We start from the raw sequence: 25438 nt of genomic DNA, 5'->3' as shown, positions 1-25438 counted from the left end.
TTGCCTGCCAGCGTTAGCAGCGCGTCTATCTGGATCTTCTACACTCAACCTACAACAATTATTGTTAATTGCTGAAACCTTTTCTCTCTTTTCGGAAACATATTCTCAGCATGGGCGACAAGAAAAGCCCGTCCAGGTAATAGAACGCGATTGTGGTGTTGATATTTGTCGATTCAGATGTGTTTTTGTACATTTCGATGCCGTTCGGGGTTGATATTCGGATGCTTTCTCAAGGAGTGTTTCTCCCTTTTCAGTTTGTGTGCCAGTGCTAGAATAGTGCAGCTATGGCGGCTTCGCTCTCCCTACTCTGACTCTACCAGCTAGTCACTTTCAGACAAAGGGAGAATTACAGCGGGCACGCCTGGTCTCGTTGGATTTTTAAAATTTAATTGATTTAGTTCATTCGAAGTTAAGTGTCGAATGAACATTTTTTGACATTCAAATCCAGTTAGGTTAGCTTCCAGCTAATACGTGTAGCTTGTTGGCTAGCCAGTAAAGGTCTCTACAATCGGACGATGTGTCTATGGGTCGCTGGCTAAGCCGAGGGTTACTGTGAAAACCTGGCTAGCAAGCTAGCCAAAGCTCGTTTAGGCAACATCCTATGGCGAGGTTACTTTTAGTCCTATTTAACACATAATTAATATGCTCTGTCTTTTTAACGCAAGTGCCATACAACACACGTTGGAAAGGGGACATTGTGTGGGTTATCAAATGTTACATGACGAACGTCAAGTTGACCTTAATTTTTTTTATTTTTTGGTCAATTTCTTAAGGCCAAAAAGACAAGCCAAACCAACGGCGGACGACGGCTTTTGGGACTGTAGCGTCTGCACCTTCAGAAACAGCGCTGAAGCATTCAAATGCAGCATCTGCGACGTGAGGAAGGGCACATCTACAAGGTATGGCTCTATAGATTTTGAGTCTGCGAAGGGTTTGTGTGAGCTTCCTTTTCTACCCCCATATCGCTTGTCTTTCTCCTGCAGCAAACCTCTCCGCACACGCTATTGAAAACGAATCCGACCAGCTACCAATGAAACGCTGAGCGGATTGAGAGATTTTACTTGTTGATTTAGCCATGGCATTAGAAGGACCCATTTAACAACTCTGAATATGGTTACCAAGTTCAGCAGTCGTGCACACTGAGTGGAACAGAGCGATTTCGTTGCCGTCGGGTTTAAATGCTTGCGAGGTAACCTAACTCAGATGGACTACGGTTGCCGCTGCCACTGAGCGGAGAGACGAAGAAAGAGAGCCAGGGAAATGTAGGAAGGACGAGCTGCGCTTGCGAGTATGTCTGTTCTGGGTTCTTTGTGTTGTGCTGTTGCATTGTATGCACCAACTGGCGTGGTTATTCTCTGGAAAAGGTGGAATGTGCTAGAAACATTATAGTGGCTGCTGGCGTTAGAGCATTGTCGTAGTGACAGACATTTGTACTGGGTGGCAGGGTTCTCACTCGTCTTGATCAGAAACAGTGTCTGATGTCATTGTCTGTCAAGTCATATTGAGTTGTTTTTAAATACTTGATTTTTTTTGGCTTTCTATAAAGAAGTACCACCCCTTTTAAAAATAGGTTTAATGAATGTGAACAGGCAGCGACTGTACATTTTGGCAGCATCTATGCATGACAAGTGGCGGCAAGTGGGAGCTTTAGCTGATGTTATTGATGTTAATATATTTTGTAGAATTCTTGTCATGGTTGTAGCATGACATCACTGTGTTGACGTATACAAGTTTGTAGATATCTGTGAACATTCAGAATGTCTGCATTCCATTGCACTTGGAGGTACAGGCCCAACCCCCATCCTCCCAAGTCAGCAGAGCAGAGGATACCAAGAGCATGTGAGGTCACGCTCCGAAATCGGTCCCATCCATCGTGTTGCCTAATATTTTTGACAGTTGTTCTGCTTACAGCTTTGAATAATGACTGAGATTTGGCATTGTATTTCAGCATGGTTTTTAAATAGGACTTTTTCCTAGTGGAGTGAATACGCAATTCGACTAGGATTTTGGAAATGTGATGTAGCAAGCACCTTTATGCTGATGTTTTTTATGGCAAAAAAGCCCATGTCTTTCATTTTTTAATGCTGGTTGAGCTTAAGACGATGCATTGACAGTGTTGTCTCTAACTGCGCACTGAAAGTTCATTATGTTGGTGTTAGAAGTGCCTGATAAGAATTTTAGAGGTAATAACAAGAACACTGCATTGCTCACCACTCTAAGGCTTATCTCTGGGCAAGTCTTACCCAAGAAGCTTCTGTTTGTTAGTACATTAATCCGTGACATCATTGTGGTGAGCGAGCCTCCTCCAATTCATGAGCCTGCCTACTTTCGATTTCATGTTTAACCGCCTGCCCCCACCACACACCCCCACCCCACCCCCCCATCCCCTTTCACTCTCTCATTCCTGTTTTGTGCTCACGGCTGTGCGGAGTGATGGTGTGAAGTAAACATGCCAGCGCTTCTCAGCAGCCAGCCTACACTGATGTGGCTGTCTGTCGTGTCTGTCTGCCTGCCTGCCCGCCTGCCTGCCTGCTACCACAGATATGAGTCATGGTGTGACCCTAACGCAGGAATCCCCGGAACCCAGCGGAGCAGTCAGGTTTCAGTGTGCCCTGTCTCTTCGCACATCCTTTTTTTCTGTAACGTGGAGAAGGGGAACTACAGACGCTGTTACTGTCTGTTACTGAGAAGTTTACTAATACCAGTAATGTCGTAATAACGGTTTTAAACGAGAGAGGGGCAGGCTGTAGCAGGAAGATTGAGGGATATTTTTTATTTTTTTATTTTTTTGAAACCGTGCAGTGACAGGAAATGAGGTTGAGCACATCGGGAGCCCATAACCACCAGGCTTTGGCAGTGTCCCAACTTTGAGTCGGGTCTTATAAGTGGAATCGCATGATGTCTCGTCGCTGGAGTGGTTCGCTTCGCTGTCCTCGGTGTAGTCTCAATGGTCAACCTTTGATTGACGCTATTGTCTGCTGATGTAAGAATCACAGCTGTTGTTGTAACGAGCGCTAATTAGCGCACTCGTTTCTGTTTGATGTACGCCAGTGGCGCGAGTGAGGGTGTGCGTGCGTGCGTGTATGTGGTGGGTGCTTGGCACTCCTTGTTAAATTAGCACTGCTCTGTAAGTATTCATCAGCGTGTGTCTGTCTTGTCTTGGGGCTTCTCTCCAGCTCTATTGAATGAGCTTTTATGCTCTCGGTAGCACTTTTTTTCCATTTGTTAATTACTTTATCTGTGGTTGAATGTTGAGCTTCAAATAATTCGGCCTGGCAAGCTTGGCATCCGCAATGGCACTCCCTGGCTGGAGCCGTCACCAGACGAGTCCTTTAAAGTAGCCTCTTAGTAGCTTACTCCTCTGTAGGTGTGTGAATTGTTTTGACACGAAGTGACGCATCATTTTCTGATTTCCTGTGCGAGCCTGTGCGTTGAATCCGATAACGAAAGCTCACCGCCTTGGGGGGGGGAGACCTCAGTGAGTAATCAATTCCCATCCCTCACATGGTGAGCTCAGACTAGTTCTGCCGGCAGTGCGACACGCAAGCATGTTGCGCCGCGTGTGTGTGTGTGTATGGCCACGCTTCAGGAAGAGGAAGTGAAAACAGTTCCGAAAGAGCCCTTAAAACCAAAAGCGTCTCTCGCTCTTGGGTGCCGTTCGCCTAATACCAGAGACTGAGAGCGGCGAGCGTCTCACAGCGGTGCATGTTATCATGCCTCAGGTGTAGGCGTTCGTCTGCCCCTCAGGCTAAACAGGTTTCCCCCGAGGCACTGGAGCTGAACGGAACGACCCGTTGATATTTGGGGTTGATCTTTTATTTACGACAGGCACAACTCTTAATTGCTAATGTTCTTGATATGTTTAGTGAAGCGCTTGCTGGATGGTGTGAAATGATAGAGGTTTTTCAAGCCACAGATAAAGTAGTCAAGAAACGGGCTCTGAATTTCCCTGCGTTCACGAAGAAATCCTTATCAGTGCATTCAAATGGGCTGATTCCACAATCTCGTAGTTGTGCAAATGTGTGAGGCCAAATGGAAATGCACGCAGCCACAGCTCTCTCCTGCTCCGCTCACACGCGTAGGGTTTTCCGGTAAGTGTGGGCAGTGTGTGAGCCAGGAGTGGAATGCCAGGAAAGTTGACTGTGTCAGAGCCTTGCTGTATGACCTGTAAACGTGCAGGAAACTTTGGCATGAATGCAAGCAGGGAATGTTGATTGGATGGGTTATTAAATGTCGCAGGTACAACCAGGTATTTGCTGCCTTGAGCATAATACTACGCCTCATTTAAGAAAAGCACAGAACCATAACATCCACAAATATAATTTTTGACTTCCTAGTGTTTTTATAGCCTATATCTCCATGATCTTTAGGCCTTTTTGAGAGGATACTGGAAAAGTTCTAGGAATATTTTTTGGATGTTTGTTTAAACTCAGTTTGTGACACTCTTGAGACCAGCCAGTGTCAGGTGGATATGAAACACGCATACATCACGCATGCAACACACACACACACACACACGTGTGCGCACACATACATTGTGCATGCAACACACACTTACTTACAGAACTACCCTCTCAGGACCAGTCCTCATTATCGTCCGATCAGGCCACGCGGGCTCTCCTGAGTGCGGCTGCAGAACGCGACACCTCTGTGGCATATCGCGTTTCCCCGGCGGGCGTGTTTCGCGGCCCACCCCGTGGTCACTCGCAGGTTACGGAGCGGAAGCCATAAAGGCCCCCGCGCCAAGGTGATTGATCGAGCAGGGATCCGAGTGGGTGGGGGGAGGGGGGAGGGAGGAGCGAGATGCTAGACGCTAGACGGGAGTGTAGTCGGCCATTGTTGCTTGTCGCCTTGATCTCCGGCGGGGCGGTGTGTATTACATCCTCTGGAGGTCACACACACACACACACACACACACACACACACACACACACACACATACACACACACACACACAACCAACCCCCACTGCTCCTCTCAGGTTAAAGTACTGTCTGGGGCTCAGGGAAAAGGGATAAAGGCACATGTGTGTGTGTGTGTGTGTGTGTGTGTGTGTGTGTGTGTCAGTGTGTGTGTGGCGGGCGGCACAAAACATAAAGAATTTGCAGAATGCATTGCCCTGGCAGAATGTCCCCTTTCTTCACCATTGCTTCCTTCTTGCTCTCTCCTCTCCCCCTTCTCCCTGTCTCTCTCCAGTTACTTTTTCTCTCCAGCAAATTCCTCCCTGCTGATATCTTCATGTTCAAAAAAAGCTAATGTAATGTACAACACGATGATGCACAGTGCAAAAAAATCCATTCTCTCCACCTGATGCTGATAATTAAGCACACCAGCGAAGAAGCTATTACGAGTGCAGCCTGCACTTCGGAATGAATGGGCCACTGTGTTGCGGTGCAGTAAGTGAATGAGCCATAACTGTGGCTCGTTGCTCAGTCGGAGTGCCAACGGTTCTATGGAATCCTGCTTTGTTCGGACTTGACTCTTGACTCAGCTCGCCCACCTCGTCCAGCCTGTTTAAACGCTGGGCAGCGTCGATCTGCGGTTTCCTGACGCCTTCTAAAGGGGAAAGATGGGTCTCTATTTGGCCCACCCAAATGGCTGTCAAAGCAGAGAGAGGAGCGTAGGCGGGGTTAAAGGCATTTGATTGGGATAGAGCTCACTTCGACATCATCACTGGCTGGTTCATCGAACAGGGTGTGCCAGTGTTGTGGGAGATTACACTGTGATTTGCTTGCCAACACATTGTAGAGGTAGTGCTCTGAAAATGAAGGCTGGATTAAAGTGTGTGTGTGTGCGTGTGTGTGTGTGTGTGTATCGACGAACGAGAACTTGACATGCGCTCACGCCAGTCATCTGAAATGATGGAGTGGAGTAATTGTAATCCTGGGATTTTCTGTCACATTAACTCAAATTGTGAAGGATAATGGAATGACAAGAGTGACATGCTGGCATTCATTCCATTACCCCCCCCCCCCCCTTCCCACTCTCCCTACTCCAGCCCCCACCCCCCACTCCACCCTTCCTGCCCACACACACACACACACCCACCCACCCACACACACACAGAAAATACATCAGCTTATCTGACATTATCAGCAGCATCTACACTAAACCTTAAGCGTGCTCACTACTAATCCTGGGCCTGTGTGTTAATTGGCTGATTACAGACCCTTAATGACTTACCACAGGATTTGTGGAGGGCTATAAGAAGGAGGGGATGGAAAAAATGGTATATTGTGGATACAGTGGCTAATTCAGCGTGTTGATAACGAGCGAGGAGGTAGCCGCTGCTGCTGCTGGGCCTCACGGTCCCCTAATCCAGTCCTTAAGCCAGTCCAGCGCGGCGTCTCCTGCTCACACACTCTCGTTTACTTTCTCACGGCGCTGAGAGCGAAAGGGAGAGTGTGCGTGCGTGCGTGTGTGTGTGTGTGTGTGTGTGTGTGTGTGTGTGTGTGTGTGTGTGTGTGTGTGTGTGTGTGTGTGTGTGGGGTGGGGATAGATGACATCACCCAGAGGGGGAGAGGGAAAACGATAAAACGAGGGACTGTGAGATGGTCAGACAGTGGAGTAGAGGAGTGTGTGTCTGTATTGGGGAGGAGGAGGAGGAGAGGGGGATGGCTGTGCTACTTCAAGAGAAGTGTGGGAGTAGGAGGAGTGTGTGTGTGTGTGTGTGTTTGGGGGGGGGGGGGGGGGGGTGGTGACGGAGGAGGAGGGAAAGCGAGTTCAGGGTTTGACGGACGGCGGCGCTGGGACGTGCTCACTGGAGCGAGTAGCTCCCGCACAGGGCGCCTGAACTGAACACATCATTACCCAACAGAGAGAACACACGACACACACACACAAACACACACGCGCGCACACACACTTCTCCTTTCTTTCTTTCTCTCTCACATACACACACTCACACACTCACATATACTTCTCTCTTTCTCTCCCTCTTTAACACACACGCATACACTCATACATGCATTCTCTCTCTCTCTCTCTCTCTCCCTCTCTCTCTCTCTCTCTCTCTCTCTCTCTCTCTCTCACACCTACACACTCAGATAGGCACTAACCCAGCGCACAGCCTCTCCATCACTCACCCAGGAAGAGTGGAAGCAGCAATGTGAAGGAAGAGAGGGCGATGAGTGAGGCACTAGTAAGCCCTGAGAGAGAGACAGTCAGACTCAGGATGACGAGTGCCACTGCTCTTACTCCAGTGCTGCTCAACAGCATCCCTCCACTCTCCATTTCCCATTCTCATTCACACCTGTCTCTCGAGTTCTGAAAGTCACGGCAGACCTGTCGATCTGCACGCCGCCGCGGCTTAATTTAAGTTGACGACTCCGGAATGCAGACCTCGCTCGGGTAAGGTGTGCAGAATGCCAAGACGAGGGATGAAGTCGTGACGAGCAGAACAGCGTGCGAGTGCGTGCCATGTCTCAGCCAGGCGTGGATTAATAGTGAGTCACCTGCTATTTGTCCTGGTAGGACTAACTGAGGGTGTCTTGATGCTTTGCAGAAATGTTGATGGTCTGGTGAACATCGTGGCGTAGTTATTTGCACTGTTTGTCAAGCCTCAGTGTTCGCGTTTGTCAGCTTGTGCTAATGACATTGGCCAAGATAGCCAGATGAGCAGCTTTTCTGCAACACACACACACAAAATATGTTTGCTGCAGACTGCATTGCTTTGCCTACTGAACTGGGAAAATACTCATTATGTTAATTTATTTGTGACTGTTGGGCTTGGACGGCTCTCACACATGCATACAAACACATCTAGCGCTGCTTGATGCGTGTTGGCTGAAGGTTTTTGTCTGTCTGTTTATCGTCTGACCCAGCTTGCCTGACGTGCCGGCTTGCGTTCTGGCGGCGAGGAGGAGACAAGTGGGCTGTAATAGTTGGCTGCTGTTTATGTGTTTGTTTATTTGTTTATTTGTTGATGCCTTTTGCGTGTGCCTCTTGGGAGAGACCAGACCATGGGGTGTGTGTGTGTGTGTGTGTGTGTGTTCGTGTGTGTGTCTTCTGCCGCGCTGCTTTGGGTCTCCTTATTGCAGTGCAGGCAGGTCTAGACACTAAGCCTGCCGTGAAAATGTTGCCTCTCCCTAAGCTGTGTGTTGTGCTGGCGCAAGTCTGGTCAGACTAATTTGAAACAGAGTGTGTTTACATGGGAGGCGTAGAGACCGTTGGGTTATCCAGGACAGCCGGCCACAGAGAGAGAGAGAGAGAAAGAGAGAGAGAGAGAGAGAGAGAGGGAGGGCGAGAGATATGTGGCAGGCAGCCGCTGATTGAAGATGCTCCTGCGCGCTTAACAGACCGAGAGCTCGTCCTTCTCCTTGACGGAAGAGGACGAGGTGTCTCATGAAGGTCGGCCAGCCAGCGGAGGGAGGCGGAGAGGAGCGGAGAAGGAAAGGCAGAGCTGCTGTGTGTCAGTGAGCATCCGCCTCGCTCCACACTACTGTGTCAGTGAGCATCCGCCCCGCTCCACACTGCTGTCAGTGAGCATTCGCCCCGCTCCACACTGCTGTCAGTGAGCATCCGCCCCGCTCCACACTGCTGGAGAGGGCTTGTCATCGCTCAGGAGCCAGAGAAACAACTGTCTGACAAGACAACACTTTCGGAATCATGTAGAACTGACAGTTTTATTAATGTGTGTGTGTGTGCGCGCACGCATGCATATGTGTTTGCATACATGTGTTTGCCTCCTCTAATGTTGTGTGTGTGTGTGTGCATGCATGTGTTTGCCTCCTGTAACGCTGTGTGTGTGTGTGTGTGTCAGGGCAGCACTTTGCATGAGTGTGCAGCGATGCCTGGTGATATCCGGTGTATTAGTATGCTGAGCAGACGAGCAATCCTGCATATCACGGGGAGGGGCTGCTGGGGAGGTGTTTAGTGTGTGAAGTGCATCGGAGATGGATGTGTTTATGTGTGAGAACAGCTTTGCAGCTTGGGAATTTTCTTCCTGGGACTTTATGGGTAGACTTCTCCTTCACACACACACACACACACACACACACTGTACACAGATGCTGTAGTCTGATGCAACAGGCATCACATTGCTAATTATGCAGTTTTGCTGCAATAAGATAGTTGTATATGTGCTCTTACTGCTCTCTGTGTAGAAGAGCCATAGTTCTCACTGTATCCACTGAGAATAGAGGATGGCGATTGAAAGCCACCTCCAGGATATGACATCAGAGAGGATCTGATATTAGAGAGAGTATGTTTTCACCAAGTGTGTGTCTTTTAAGGAGGCGTTGCTCTAGATGATCCCATGGTAATGACCGATTCGCACGGAATAGGAGCACTCCATAGCCCGGATTATGAGGATGGGAGTGTCTAGCGGTAGCCCATTTGCACATCATTGGTGCGCCATAAAAGCTAAATGGACCATGAATTGCTTGACTTTGCAGAAAAAAAGGGTTTGTAATGCCACATGGTTGAGTTGGAGAGAAATGGGTTCATGGGTTTACTTATCCTGTTGACCTTTTTTGATAAAGGACTTATCTGAAAATCTTCTCACGTCACCATAAGAAAGATGAATTCACTGCAGATTGTCTCTTTATACTTTTTTGCACGCAGGTGTGTGTTGTTGGGTATTGGCACACTTTTTGTCTTTCATTCACTTCATCGGTCCAATAATTGCATGCATGTTTCTGATCGCGTTTAGGTCCGAGTAAGCGTGTGTGTGATCATGTGCTACCAATAAATGATGCAACTATGGGGTGTGAAACTGGGTAGATGGATAGTGTTATTAGTTAGCATAAGCATACTTTCAAGTGTTTGCAAGCTACCAAATGTTTGTGGAGTTGTTTGTGGAATTTATCTCGATTGATTTGAGATTGCACTGCTTCCATTCATCGGTCTTTCACTGTCAGATTCCCCAACTGAAGCACTGTCAGCCGTCAGATGCTTCAGTTAGGCCATTTGATTGCATTGCTAGCCTTTAAAGCAATTGACCTTTGCACCTACGCTGCTCTGAGTGTTATTGACAACAACCGCTCTGGTCGAATGCAGCCATTGTTTAAATCCCTCCTGCGGCATGCCTGTGTCTCCATAGAGGAGCCTCTGCTCCAAGGCATCACATCCTGTGGTGGATAATGGACGACACGGTGTCCGGTTCACAGAAAGAAATACACGTTCAAGGTGGCAAAACAGCCCTGACGCGCAGCGGAGGTCCATTATCCCGCTTATTCCACTCTTGCCACTTGCGTTGTGTTCATTTCTTGTTATAATTTACACGTTTTAATCATTAAAACGGTCTTGTTTGTAGAGCTGCTTCTTTCCGCCACATATCAACTCATTTCCCAATTTGCAGGACAAACTGCTGTTAGTTCTAAATGGATGGTTGCTGTGGCCAAAGGCCAGTCGTTAGTTCCATCTCTGCTGTTGTCAAGTGAGCATATCCCAGGAGAGTTTAAAGTTACAAGCTGGCATACTCATTTGCTTATGAAGGTGAGATTAATCACTTGACTTCCGGCTACATCCTGCTGAATGTGGGTTTCAAATGTCAGAAACATTTTTGATGTTTAAATGTCATTGAGTTTCCAGCTCTGCATTGTAGCCTCAGTGGCCCAAACTAGTTTCATTGAAATGAGTCCGAAGGTTGGTTACAGATGCCGAAACAATTTTCGAATGTCATAAAAGTATTGAGTTTCCAACTCTCTGTTACAGTGTTAGAGGCCAAAACAAAACCCTCCTTGTGTTCTCCTGGGTGACATCTGTCGAAGTAATGTCAATGGTGTGCCCAGGAAGAACCGTTTTAAAATAACGGTGACCTGCTTTTGTTTTTGGAGTTTTTTCATGGCCTTTGAGGCAGTTGTGTGAAAGGCACAGACGTATTCAGTGGCCACCTTAGAGGCTCATGTTGTGTTTCTGAGCAGGGCGATGATTGAGTTTTCACAGCTTGTCAGAGTGGGAGTCGATGTGTGACAGGTGGGAGTCCCTGCGGCTGGTGTGTGTGTGTGTGTGTGATGGCCAGGGGCTAAGTTAAGCATTGCCAGAGGGACACACACACACACACAGCTAGCCAACCACATACATCCCTCTCCTCCCCCCAACCAGCAGCACAGTCACCGCCCCTCTAGAGGCCCTTCAGACAAAAGAGTGGTGTTCATCGCGGTCCCCTTATTCTGGCTCTCTAGGTTGTGTGTATACATACACACACACACGCACACACACACTCTCCCTCTCCCTCTGGTGTTTGGGTCTGTGTGTGTCTATCTCTCGCTCTGTGTCTCTCTCTCTCTCTCTCTCTCTGTTTCTCTCTCTCCATGTCTCTCTCTCCCTCCCTCCCTCTCTCTCTCCGTCTCTCTCTCTTTCACACACGCAGACATTCACACTCTATTCCTGTCATTGTCTCTCATTGCCAGTCTCTCCCTCCCTGCGCCTCTCTCTCTCGACTCAAGTGCTCTCTCATTGCACAAACTTCACGTTTAGGGAGGGGGTGGGGAGGTTGGAATAAAGAATAGCTTTGTCTCGGTGGGGATTTATTTGCTCCTTAGTCCCTTTATTTGGATTAAACAGGCCCCTCTTCCCCCTGAAGCTGATTTACACGCTTTCCCCTGCGGCGCTTCGTCTTCCGCCCGCCGCGGCTCCCGCTCTCCCGCTCCCCTGCTCCCCGCGCTGCCCCTGGCTCGGGGTGTTATCACTCACCGCTGATGACAGTCATTTCCCTGCTTCCTGCCATCACACACACGCACACACACACACACACACACGCACACACACAGTCTCTCTCTCACACACACACGTACACACTGCCTTTTCTCTCTCTCTATCAGACAGACACACACACACACACACACACTGTCTGTCATTTGTTTGCGCTCTCTCTCTCTCTCTCTCTCTCTCTCTCTCTCTTGCAGCTGTCAGACGCCACGGGGAGGGAGGCTGTCAGTCACGGCTTAATAGGGCCGAATGACCAGGCCATGCAGGGAGCCTTGCCCAGAGGGGGGGGGGGGGGGGGGGGGGGGTGGGGGGGGGGTTGGGGGGGTGTAGACGTGGGCGGAGCAGGGTCATGACACTGATTACACATGACTCAACCTCCTGAGCCCTTGGAACCCACACACACACACACACACACCTCATCTCATCGCATCCCTTCCACGAAGCCACCCTCCCGCCCCAACTTCACACCCAGCCATTGACCCAGTCGTCCAGGTGCAGCCAGGGGATTTGGACCCGCTTGGCCAGTACCGGGGTCAGTGCACCAGGCTGCCTCAGGCTGAGGATAATGCAGCATTGTGCACTGGGTGTAGCTCAGCAGTAGCGGCGGCAGCAGCACTCTGGTGTTAACGTGCCAGGGAACGCTCCTGCCTGCCTGGGGAGTTGCAGCTGGCACCGCAAGGCAACGTTAAACGCTGTGCCCGTGCCCATTCTTGCCTCGCTTATCCGCAGCAGCAGCTCGCACAAATCTCAAGTGTGTGTCTGTGTGTGTGTGTGTGTGTGTGTGTGTTTGGTGGGAGGGTGGTATCAAATCAATCACTCCTCTGTCCACTCTTCCTGGCATGGGTCCAGCTTAACCCCAGGGTGCAGAGGATTTGGGATCCTGCTGGAAGTAGCCTTAACTGAGTACCTGCTTACAAGTGGCTTAGCGCTCTGCACCACTGGCAAATCCCCCACTCTGGTTCCAAGCGAATGGCGCGCGGTTAGAGCAGGTGGAAATAGCACTAGGATGGAGAGAGACTATTTTTGGCGACTGGAGGACATAGCATAACTGTTTACATGCCAGCGATGTGAATTCACACATTTAAATGCAACTCCTCGAGGGTAGATTATTACGTGCTAGTCTTGGTATGTGTGTGTGTGTGTGTGTCTGTATGTGTGAGAGCGAGAGAGAGAGGGAGAGAGAATCCTGTCTGCAGTTGAGCTCTTATCTATGACGTGCTCCTTTTGAATCGCTGACTCGGAAAACGAGATCATGATGTCGGTGACGACGACTACAGCGAACTTGAGATTACACACTTCCACTGAAAGCCCCGCTTTTAAATGGCTCAGCGTCGGCTCTAAGAGTTGGCTCCCATTCTTAAGCAGTTTACGTTTTAGCAGAAAGGGCCTAACGCTCACAATGCCCTGATGTTGAGAAAATATTCAGCAGGTCAAGTGCAAGCCCAGTCATTTCCGCTTCTCCCTTTGACTGGTATGGTTGCCACCGGGCTCCGTCATCCTTGACCTGGATATCCCAGAGCAGAGAGCCGCTGCTGTGTGACCCCCCCCCCCACCTCCCACACCGCCGGCGATTCGGCGGCACGGTCGGTCGCAGCCCATCAGCATTCCCGACGACGTCTTCTGTTGCCCGCGCCGCGCCGCCCCACCCACCCACCCTCTCCGCGCTGGCCCGTTCCCGTGTGACATGATTGGCCATTATGAGGCGATTGATTGCCCTTTGATTGCCAGCCCTCCAGAGGGACGGCACGCAGCTGTAAGGCCATCAGTCAGCGGGAGCGGGAGAGACGGCTCGGCCCGGGCTCGACCACCGGGCTCATCACAGACTCTCTGCCGCTCCCACCTCTTCCACCTGCTTTCAGACCGTCTGTTTTTTTTTTCCAAGAAGGAAACACCCACCCCCCCACCCCTGTGTTCATAATGCAGGTCATTTAGAAGCAGCATCCTTGTTATGAGTAAACAGTTGTGGTCACAGGGGAGGTGTTCTGTTTTTTTTGTTGTGTTTTGTTTTGTTTTTTGTAATGTTATTTTTCCTTTTCTTTTTTTGTAATGGTCATGCTCATTACATCTCTGATTCCCCTGCTATCCTGTGTGTCTCCAATAACGCCTGCCTGCCAGACAAACAAACAAGACCAAATAAGCCCTGGCTCATCCCTAGAGCGTGCCTGTGTGTGTGTGTGTGTGTGTGTGTGTGTGTGTGTGTGTTCCCTGTGCTGTTCTGGCTCACTTGTGATGTGTAAACACACACTTGGGTGTGTGGGGGGGTCGGGATGTGTGGGGGGGCCACTCATGGGAGGAGAGCAGAAGGGGGATCTGCATTAGAGTGAAGAGGACCCCTCGTGTGACTGCGGCGGCTCGGTTCCTCAGACGGCAGGGAATCCCTTTCCACTTCCTCTCCACCCAGATCAGGTCTAGACGCGCGGCGGTGCGACGCGGTGAGAGAGAGAAGGTGGGGGGGACCTAACAAGCCATTCAGACTTCAACAGCTGCTTAGGGTGTAGTTAGCACCTCAGCGCAAGGAGCAGTGAGTAGAATGCCATTTGGATTGGTGTGTGTTTTGAACGTGAACATCTGTGTTTGAGTTGTTGAGTGGGGAGGGATTTTAAGGATTTTAATGTTTTGGCCAAACCACTTGAATCCAACCTAGGACTGCATAATTAGTTTAAATTTATGATTTTCAAATATTTTTTTTCATGAATGACATTGTATGGCAGACTGTGGAGCTCGCCTCTTATAGGCCAGGCATGCTCACCAACAAGTTGTCCAAAAGCCAAATATGGAATATTCAACTGAATTCACAAATCAAATCACAATTGCTGTGTTTGTCAGAAAAATTGCAATTAGATATTTTCCCCAGATCATGCAACCCGAATCCAAACTACATTTCTCTCCCTTTCCCTTTTCAACACCCCCTCCCTAAAGGCCATGACATGCTCCCATGGCTGTGTCCCACGAGAATTGCATCATCAACGTGCTTGTTCATCCTATGTCCTCATAGGAGCATGCCACTTGCTTAAGAGCAGCTCGTTTCTACCTTCCCCACTACCCCTGCTCTCTCCACCCATCATTCTCTCTCCTTTAGGTCTCCTCTCCCTTTTCATTGCCCCCTGCTTTTGTTTCGTTCCGGTTTCCTCCCTTCAGTTAGCCTGATTACCATCGACTTTCAAAGGCTCTGCGAGACTTTAGTCTGACCAACAGCCTGTGCTAAAACGGTTTCTTGCAAGCGCTGGTTGACCCGCCTCCTTTCAGTGCCTCGATTTGCTACTGGTAGATGTCAGAAAGCGGTTTGCCGAGTTTAAACCAATAACAACACTCTTTCCTCTGCCTTGAACACGCCTCTACCCAGAGCCGTTGGAGCTGCTCAAAGTTGATTGGTTCTCGACCAAAGGGGGCAGTTCCGCGGATTTCGGGAACTCAGAAATCCTTCTCAATGAGCAGTTGACCAGACCAGCAGCAAAAGCCTGAAGGCGTTGCGTCACTGGGAGGGCGTGCCAGGCTACCCTTCAGTCCTCTTCTCTGCTACCTGTTCCTCTGTGTCTCCTCTCTGAGATCCCACGCTCTCCTCTCCTCCCCCCTCCCCCTCCCCCTCTCCTGTCCTCCCCCTCTCCCCCCTCTCTTCCCGATCATCTCTCTTATGAGTTCAGCCCCTCTCCTCCTCTCCACTTCTCTTCTCCTCTCCTCCCTCTTCCCTATCATCTCTCTTATGAGCTGGGCCTTTCTCCTCTCCTCCTCCCTCTCTTCTCTCATCTCTCTTATGAGCTGGGCCCCTCTCCTCCCTCTTTCTTCTCCACGGAATCCTCCCTCCATCTCCAGCTGCTGCCAGATGTTGGCCATTATGCTGCAGGAAAGTGAGCTGGCTTGGGATGCAGTTTCTCAATTTCTTTCTCTTACTCTCTCTCGCTCTTTCCCTCTCCCCCTCCCCCTCTCCCTCTCTCCTCACTCACTCACACTTTTTCTGTGCACCTCAGGTCTCTGGCTCTGACACTCATTCTCACTCTCTTCTCTCTCTCTCTCTCTCTGTTCCTCTGTCTCTGTCTCATTCTTTCTCTGGGCCCCCAGGTCCCTGGCCTAGTCTTGTTGCTGTTTATTCAACTCAACTCTGAGCCCAAAGCACAACCCACTCCACCAGTCATGTTCCTTAGCTGCTGTGTGTGTGTGTGTGTGTGTGTGCGTGCATGCATTGCCTGCTCTCTGTGCAAAGCATGAACTTGATTTCCATATTTGCAGCCCATGATTTATACATGGGGCGGGTTGTTGAACACAGACCTCGACACAGCAGCATTTGTTCTGGCGGTGGTGTAGTTTGAATGAAGGGCGCTGACGCTCCGCGTGAATGACTGCAGTTGTCCTCGCTAATGACGGCAAGGCCACGGAGGTCAGGCAACAAACACACAGTGTACATGCCTTGCCTTCACTCGGGCGCCTCAGCACTCTGATTTTATACCGAGATCGGTCTGGACGTGCAGGATCTAATTTTCGTGCGAGCTGTGGATGTTGTGACATTTTATGTCCGTTTCATTTTCATTTTGTAAAATTTCACATAAATGTTCATGGCCTGAGGCCCTAACTTTATTGACTAACCTACTAAATCATTGCCTGCTAGATGGCTGTGCTGGCCAAATTATATACGTTGCGTGTCTTTAATGGGTCTCATTCATGTAGAGGCCTAGCACCATGCATGGCAGGTGTGGTGCGGTTCTGGTGGCGAAAGAGGACCTGACTTGAAGTGTGCTTCGTCGATTCACCTCAGATGTTTCTCAAAGCAATGCAGCATTGTTTGCGCAACATTCGGCACCTCTGGGCGTAGTACCACAAATCTATTCAACTGAAAGAAACCCTGAAAGAAAGCGTCCAAAATTGGCCTACGGTGTGTATTTTCACAAGGTCTCAAAATGTAAATGGTGATCACTCACCGACATATTACAGTGGTTTAGAATACACAATTAGATCATGATTGTGCGTTGAAAAGATCGTATTTTCTGGGCAGGTTGCCCTCCCCCAGCCCTCACTCACTGTGCTCGTCTCAGAACTGGGCTGCATCATGGCTTCTCCTCGTGAACGTGTCAGCTGGGACCTCCGCTCCTCCTAAGTGCTTTGCCAGGGTTTGTAAAGAGCAGGCCTCTGCAGTGCTGTCAGCTAGGCGCGAATGTGAGTTAATACCTGATCTAGGCTCCGACTCTTAAGATGACAAGTGAGGGGCACTTGGGGTTGTTTTCAGGAAATTAGACTGTCAGTCATTTGCGAGGGTGTAAATGATATATTTAAGCAATAAGCCCCGCAAGGCCATAGTTCATGTGGTTTTTGGAAAGGCTGAGGGGCGTTGTTAGGCATAACTCTAAGCGGAAACAAGGGCTTCAGCATCTTATAGACCACCTCCTGCTCAAGCTCCAACGGTAACAGGCGCTTTAAGCAACCAATTGATGGATGTTGCTGGTTTGAGCGTTATACAAAATTGTGTTGGTCTGCAGTCTGTGTCCTTCCTCAGTGTTATGAATATAAGCTTTGACAGTCACGTGGTTGAAAGAAAGAGGGAGAGGGAGGGAGAAAGGGAGAGGGAGAGAGAAAAGGAGAGAGATTGTGCCATGTTCGTGATCCCATTTCTGACGAATGGGGCCAACCTCTCTGTAATCAGATTAGTGGAGGTGAATAACATGCTACCCGCATTTCACCCACTGACCCCACCCCACCCCCACCTCTCTCCCCCCCCCATATTCATTTATTAAAGGAGTCAAGTAATGAGATTATCCAGCACACAGGCTCTGCCCTGTTACTTGCTCTGAGCCAGGGTCCTGCCAACATATAGTATTGTCCCCTGGCCCCGCTCTGCTCTCGGTCACTCAGTCCTCTTCCCATCTTCCTGTTTCACTCTCTCTCTCTCTCTCTCTCTCTCTCTCTCTCTCTCTCTCTCTCTCTCTCTCTCTCTCTCTCTCTCGGAAATGCATCCACACTCATGTGCTCACCACCTCTTGTTTCTTGTTTGCTCTTTCATTCTCTTGTTGCCAAATGGTTATCTTTGGCTAGTGATGTGGTTGTCCCTTTGGAGAACTGCTCGAGTTATCACTATTCAATTGATTGTCACAACACAGGGAGGGACAGTGGCATTTTGAAAAAAGTATTGGATAACTGTGTGTTCACACCGCGGGCGACTTGAGCTTCCAAAGATTCCGGAAGTCATTCATTTTCAATGGAAGCCGGCTTCTCTCAGCTGCCAGCAGCGACCAATCTGTCGGCGTTGCGTTTTGGGCGTCTTGAGCGACTAGAGAAAGTTGAAAGTGGTTTAACTTTATGGTAATGAGCTATGACGCGGTTCAGCGACCAAACGACTTTCAACGAACATAGAATGCTACCACGTCAGAGCGGCCAGGAGCGACCAAAGCTTCCCAGCTTCCCACGGCGTCCTTTACAGGGCGTCCAGGGCGATTTTGGAAGCTCAAGTCGCTCTTGGTCTGAACACACAGTAAGAGTGACGTGTTGGATGTCAAGCTGACTGTCCAGTCAGTGCTTGCATTGAGTTTGCTTTACTTTCAAAACGTGTTGTTGGTTTTACCTGCATTCTGAGAGTGATAAAGTAGTTCAGAATGCAGTTTCATCTGTCACAGTTTGAGTCCAATTAGAATTAGAAAGCTCAGTCTGTTGCTTAACTGAACAACTGTCATGTACAGGTCTTTTCTCTTGGGTATTTTTGTGAACTCTATAGACTTTTTCATGCATGTTGTTAACCCGTCAACTGTTAGGCTTAGTCACTAATCAACGCTAGCCTATCTCTTGACATCCTGCTTGACAATGAAGAACCACTGAGATGTAATTGGGTACTTTTGCCACGCACTAAGTGTACTCTTCTGAAGAGATGAAAAGGGTGAAGAGGAGGAAGCCTACAACTCACTTCAGATTAAATGGTGCTCTCACACTCCTGCTGCTGCTATTCTCAAACATAGGAATTTACACTATTGCATTTTTTTGTTGGTTACATACTGTTTGTGCTTAGCTTCTGACCTTGCAGAGAGGATTGAGTAGAGCAACAGCAATTAGCATACTTTATACAGTCAGCATATGTTCAAAGCAAACTCGTAAAATGCTCATAAAATGATGTAATGATCCAAACATTAAAACAAACAAATGCTCAAACGAACAACTAAACAAAGGCTACGTCTTCTGAGTCAGGCATCTTGTCACTTAAGAAAGGCTTACTGATTAATAATGGAGGTCGGTTAAGGACAAAGTCTTTGCCAGGGTTGTCCCCCCTGATGTGGGGAGACTGGGCATGTTGAGAGCAAAGAGAGTCCATGACGTGGTGGAGGGGCTGTGGAATTACGTGCTGGCCAGGACGCTTGTCGCCTATCAGCACGGCTGACGCTTGTATTGGCTGTTGGGATTGCTTTGTGGTCAGTGAGTAATTTGGTTTTGACCAGCACCATTGTGAATGTAATTGCAGTAGCCTAACTTGGTTGGATGGTGTCAGGTCAGCCAGTCTGTTGGCTAAATGGTGGCTTATGTTTGTTTGTTTTTCCAAGGCGGGAAAATCTAGGTGAGGGAGAAGCTGGGGGGAGGCGGGGGTCAACACACAAAGGCAAAGCATAGAGGGATAAAGAGGAGAGATAATCCAAAAGGGATCATCGTAATTCCAATGCTGTCTCAAAGCTCCAAAACTCCCAGCGCATGAACAGCAGCCGGGGGAGAACTACTGTATGCTGTAGAGCCCAGCAATGAGTTAGCAGTTGAGACGATTTGAATACGTACTTCGCTTTTAACTTCTCATAGCCTACAGAAAGGGAGAAAGGGTAAGCAACAATGTCTTAGTTAGGTTGACAATACCGCTGCAGATTGCTATGGGAAATGGCAGTTGAGAATGAAAGTGCAAGAAAGCAGTTAGTTGCTCTGGGCAGTTGATGGATTGTGTGAAGCAGTCGTGAGGACCGGAAGCCTGCCAGGGTTTTTTATCTTTTCTCACTCCCTGTCCCATTCAAGAGCCTGGCTATCCTCACCGGGAGAATCAGCAGTGACCAGTACTGATTGTGGCACTGATTGCACCTGCTCACCTTTTCTCTCCCCCTGTCTTTTTTTCTCCTCTCTCCTTATTCTCTCTCTTTCTCTCTCTCTCTCAGGAAACCGCGGATAAACCCACAGCTGGTGGCGCAGCAGGTGGCCCAGCAGTACGCCACACCCCCGCCGGCCAAGAAGGAGAAGCGCGAGAGGCCTGAGCGGCCAGAGAGAGTGTGCCGGGCGGATGGCGAGCGCGAGGGAGAGCATGAGGGCGAGGGCGAGCGTGAGCGTGACCGTTCCGAGGGCCGGCAGCCTGACGTCGAGCCATTGGACAAGGACAAGAGTGAGAAGAGTGACAAGGAGCCCCTGCACAAGGAGAAGAAGGACCGCGAGAAGGAGATCACCCCAGCCGTCGCCAAGAAGCCCAACAGCAAAAAAAACAGGTTGGCGAGCCAGCCAGGGTTTTTATTCTGGAGTTGTGCATGTTTTTAGTCCCCAACCCCCATCACTTTCTTTATATCCCCTGCTGCACCACAGCCATAGAAACACAGCTGTTTTAAGCAAACTTTTTCCTTTGTCTTTCTGAAATGTCTCTCTGACGTAAATGTGTTGGGTGATCATCTAGCTCTCTCTTTCCCTCTCCCCCAGACCCAAGTCAGACAGTCACCAGAGTCCACCATGCGATCGGAGCAGCATACAGTCTGGAAAGTCGATGACCAAGACCAACAGCGCCCACATTTCAAGGTGGGCTCTCCATCCACTTCATCCACTCCACAAAGCAGACAGCACCTTTTCTTAAACTAAAAGAAAGGCCATTTGAATACCGAAAGCCGTTAAATGATACCATTATAATTGTGAACATTTTTATTAACTTGCTGGCGGACCCATTTCTGAATGCAATGTCAGAGCCTCAGAAGTAAGGACAGTTTAGTGTCGGCAGAAAGAGAAATCGCTCTCTAACGGCCCTGAACACATTCATTGAAAAGATGAGCCGTAGGCTTGTCGCTCACAATAGCACTGTATTACACAGGAGTGGAGCCGTCAGTCCTTCTCTGTAATGAACAAGACGTGCACAAGGCTGCTTTGAAAAATGAATGGAGAGGCACGCTGATTCATAAATGCACTTCACCCACCCCCTGCTTTCTTTCTCTCTCTCCCTCTCTGTCTGTCTGTGTGTCTCTCTCTCTCTTTCTCCCACCCCTTCTCCCTCTCTCTCTCCCTCTCTCTTTGTCTCTCTTTCCCCCTCCCTTTCTGTGTCTGGCTGAATGAGTGGAGCGTGGCCCGTACTGAAAATGAGCAGCGCGGTCTCACTCCCACGCACGGGCTGGCTGCCCTCCCATCATTGAGTCTGCACAAACAAAAGCTCACTGTGTCATTGTCAGCAAAAGAGTACAGGTAGCTGTTTTCTTTTTAAAAAACTCTTTTTCCGTCTGTGTCTCTGTCTGTCTGTGTGTGTGTGTGTGTGTGTGTGTGTGTGTGTGGATTACGTGTGCACCTCTGCAGGCCCAAACTGAAGAACATCGATCGCAGCACGGCACAGCAGCTAGCCATCACGGTGGGCAACGTGACGGTGATCATCACAGACTTTAAGGAGAAGACACGCTCGTGCTCCACCTCCTCCTCCACCGTCACCTCCAGCGCGGGCTCCGAGCAGCAGCACCAGAGCTCCGGCTCAGAGAGCATGGACAAGGGTTCGTCGCGCGCCTCCACCCCCAAAGGAGAGCTCTCGGTGGGGCACGACGAGTCGTTCTGAGCCCCCTCCCTTTCCTCGGCCCCTGGAAGTTGGTCACCTTGCCCAGTACTACCCCCCCTGCACAGACCTCCCTCCCTCCCTCCACCCAACTCTACCCCCCTCCAGTATCCCATGTGATCGACATCCAACATCCTGGACCGCTACGAAGAGACTGAGGATTATTCTCCCAGCCCCCACTTGCTCTCCCAAAGTCTACCCAAGACGGAGAAACTCCCCTACCCCTTTACCTGTCCTCGGCACTCCCCTAACCCCCATAATGTTCTAATTCACTTTATACCCCCCACCCCCACCCCCACCTCCTCTCCTCCCTTGGTCTCCTGCAAACTGAGAGTTGGTCGTCGGAGTTCCCAGAGTGAGGCTACAAGCAGGATCTGTGGCGATGGGCCTTTTAATTCCCAGTGTTCAAGGAGTTCAGCCATGGAGGCTTGAGTTGTGAGAGCCTACTCCCCATCACACAGACACACACACACAGACACACACACACACACACACACACACACACACACACACACTCACACTCACACTCACACTCACACACACACACACACACACACACACACTTCCTCACACACTCTCCTCTCCATGGTCACAGAAAGGACAGAGAGAGCTCAAGGGGACTGCCGACGAGCCTGGAGGTATCTTTCGAGAGAACTTGTATGTATTGTTTTTTATATTGTAAGTGGATGTTTGGCTGAATCAGACTCTTACATTTTTATTTGTTTGTTTGTTTGTTCCTTTTTTGTACAAAATTGTATCTGCTGTGCACAATAACCACCGACGTTTTAACAACTATGACTGCTCCCAGTTATAACCCTATTTATTATCTGTCGCCACTTTTCCGGTGCTCCTTTCACCTCATTTGCTTTGAGCTTTGCTTAGCTGTGCCCCCCCGTTGTGTCTCTGGAAAAAAGTCCCCCTGTTCCCCATTGACACTGGTGCTAGATAACACTGTGAAACAGTTTCAGCCCCGGGACTGCCACTCACACGCGATAATGGGGATTTATCGGAAAGAGACAAAAAAAAAAAAAGAAACGAAAAAACCTGAGATGTCATTTTCCACTCTTCGCCCTTGCCAGTTTCATCTTTTCCTTTCTCCACTTTATTCCCGTAATGTATGTTTTCGGTCCGAGGTTGTCTGCGTTGTTGTGGGAAATAACCCGATGTGGAAGTATACGCCGGATCCGTGGATGTATATCAGCTTGAGCTTGCTGATTGGAAGTTCATGGAGTGTGTTCGCCACAACCTTCCATGGCATTTATTTTTTTAGTTGTCTGTAGCGTCATGGCAGAGTCTCACAAGAAAAAACACTAAAGTTGACATTTGTCTTGCACATCGGGTCACCTGTCTGTAACTGCAACCAGTGGAAAGTGACCGAAAATGTTACACATAGTTCCCAGTTTTATAAGCCGCACACAAGAGGCAAACACATCTCCATTCCCTCAAATTTGGAGATTCTGGTGAGTCCATTAATTCTCAGTGTTGTCAAGTTTAGTGCAAGGGGGATTTTTTTGTTTTGCACTCGAGACTAGTTGCAGTTTAAGTGGGAAATGAAGAATTTAATTTTGTTTTAAATTGACTATAAGACATTGAAGATGTCACTGAAGGCAACTTATCTCTACAACAAGTAGTTCCATGTAAATAAACCTTAATTGTGTATTTTCTTGCTTACATCGCAGTATCTTGAACTGAAAGATGTTTATACAGTTCATATTTCATGAAGGGTTTTGTATTTCAACAGCTGACTGCTATTGTGAACTGGCATGGTCAGGCTAACCAAACGAATCCAGCGTAAGAGACAAACTGAGCAAACTCCCTTTCAACTTGTATTAAACCTGTACAAAGTATAAATGTGTATATGATAACTGAGTTTTATTTATTGAAGGACCAAAGGAATTTGATAATGATATGACTCGTTAGGCAAATAACAATTTGAAAAAGAGAAAAAAAAGTGTAATTATCATATTAAATACAATTTAAATAAAGACATTAATATAATCCATTTAAAAACGTGTAATTCTTGTCCAGTTTATATTGAGGATTATGTGTTAAAACCTAGTTTAAAAACAAACACTTAAAAATACAACAAAAAGGATCAGCTTAACGAAAGGTCATCATTGCCGTACAGTGAGCAGCTGTGTCATGGCCTCCTGCCTGGTGCGTTCACTTTGCTCTGTTCCCCCAGTTGTCCCTTGCTTTGTGTCTGAGGACGTTCAGTGGTGCTAGAGGTCCAGTGAGATGGTAGTGCTGCACTGGGCAGATGCTGAGCCCCTTTGACTCTCCTTCCCTCCCTCCCTCGCTCCCTCCCTTGGTCTCTCTATCCCTTTTTCTCTCCCTCCACCCGGTCCTAGTGTCTTGTTTTTGTACCTTAAGCAAGTAAACTTTGCTAGAGGCCCCTTAGATTGAGATGTGCAAACCTCCGACTTCATAGGAAGACACCAAGGGCCCAGGTCGATGAGTTGTTTCCAACATAGGGCTAGAGCTGACTGGCTTGCTTGCTCGCTCATTAGTTTGGTCACGTAATGCAAAAAGCGATCAGGCAATGGAGGCAGGCGGTGGTGACAGAAGACATGATGAATACCAATTTGTAACCTAGAGAAGGCTGTCACCCTGAGCTAACTAAACACCTTGTGAGATCCACATCTTTTGCTTCTGTTCAGTGATCTTGTCAGTGGCTTTAGGTTGTCAGGGTGGCGCAATGAAAGATCAAGAAGAGGGAAAGTGAGACATGTATTTTTCTTTATTATTGTTATTATTTTAATTTAGGTTTCAAAAAGTGATGTTTTTTCTGCAAGAATCCCTAAACTCCATCCCTATATGTTTCTTGACATGATGTAGCTCGAGCTGAACTCATTGACAGAGTAATGTGTCTGATAATAGAGAGGGCCGTCTTGAGAAATGTAGTCAAGGAAACGTATCCCCCCCGCCCCCCTCCCAAATACCACCACTACCAAGAGAATATGCAATATGTGCTGGATTAAGATGGAACTCTCACTTGAGACAACAGAGAATAGTTTTCTGACAAATCAGAAGGGGCTTTGGGGATGAACACTGATCAAAGAGACTGCGTTTGGTGAGAGATTTTCACATCTCTCTCCTCCCTTGACTTTATGATGATGTATATTCCATTTACATTTTCTATGACTTCTATATATAGCCATCTTTTCACCTGCCTTACCCTGCTAACACCTGGCTTTTTTTTTTTTTTTTGGTAAAATTATAAAGAAAAATGAAAATGGAAAAAAAAGATAATAATAATTGTGTCTTAATTTATTTGAAAAATGGACAATTTTGCTGGATGTGTAAACTGCTTGTATGTGTAACTGAAAGAAATGGTGCTGAAAAGCCAGCATTCAGAGAATGGCAACGGAGCTGAGCAATTGTTGTTTTTCTTTTTTGTTGTTTTTGTTTTTCTCTTGTAACGCGCAAGCAGTTCTGTTCTTGTGTGCGACCAGTAACCTTATTTTACTGTGTAAAGATGGTTACAATTTTTTAGCTTCGTTTTCTTTTATTTTGTCAGACCCAAATATAGAATGCTTGTTTACTTAATGGTATAACATTAATCTCGTGGAAATCTCCGATGTAAGTGTACTATACAGGTTCTTTTAATTTTCTCCTAATACGAGGTCTTGTCGTACAGTACTTTTAATGTTTATGTTAAATGAAATGTTCTGTAGGGTCCGATAGCATATTAATCAGTACTTTTTCATTTTACGAGTTACAAGTCATTTTACGAGTTTTTCTGTTTCGTTGTTTCACTTTTTTTTGTTCTTCTCGCAGAGTGTTCTTGGTAATTTTGTGAAATGGTCCCATTCATTTCTTAATTGTGTAAATGTATTTGGGGAATATTAAATGATCAGCGCTCCTTTGTCTTAGCTAATCCAATGTTGAGATAATACATGTTTCTTGGCATGTGCACGACTTCGCTCTTAGATGCTACCTTTTATCATTTTTTTTCTCCGCTTCAAATAGAAATGTCTATTTATGAATTTTGCTTGTAGTTTTTCACAAATAAAAAATGTTAAATTTATGCAACTTTTTGGCTCTGTGTTTTTCCCC

General features: G+C 48.1%; 1 protein-coding gene across 1 annotated transcript; it reads left to right on the top strand.

The window, feature by feature from the left end:
- Nucleotides 1–25414, top strand: rybpb (RING1 and YY1 binding protein b). The gene is made up of 5 exons (XM_062545763.1): nucleotides 1–136; nucleotides 774–899; nucleotides 19752–20072; nucleotides 20278–20373; nucleotides 21133–25414. Exons 1-5 carry the CDS (start codon nucleotides 111–113, stop codon nucleotides 21380–21382), a joined length of 819 nt encoding a protein of 272 aa, XP_062401747.1. The 5' UTR covers nucleotides 1–110; the 3' UTR covers nucleotides 21383–25414.
- The last annotated feature ends 24 nt before the right edge of the window (nucleotides 25415–25438 follow it).

The sequence above is a fragment of the Sardina pilchardus genome, chromosome 9 (genome assembly GCF_963854185.1).
Source record: "Sardina pilchardus chromosome 9, fSarPil1.1, whole genome shotgun sequence".
NCBI lineage: Eukaryota > Metazoa > Chordata > Actinopteri > Clupeiformes > Clupeidae > Sardina > Sardina pilchardus.
Note: the sequence above shows the minus strand (reverse complement) of the source record. Positions and strands in the feature narration are given on the sequence as shown.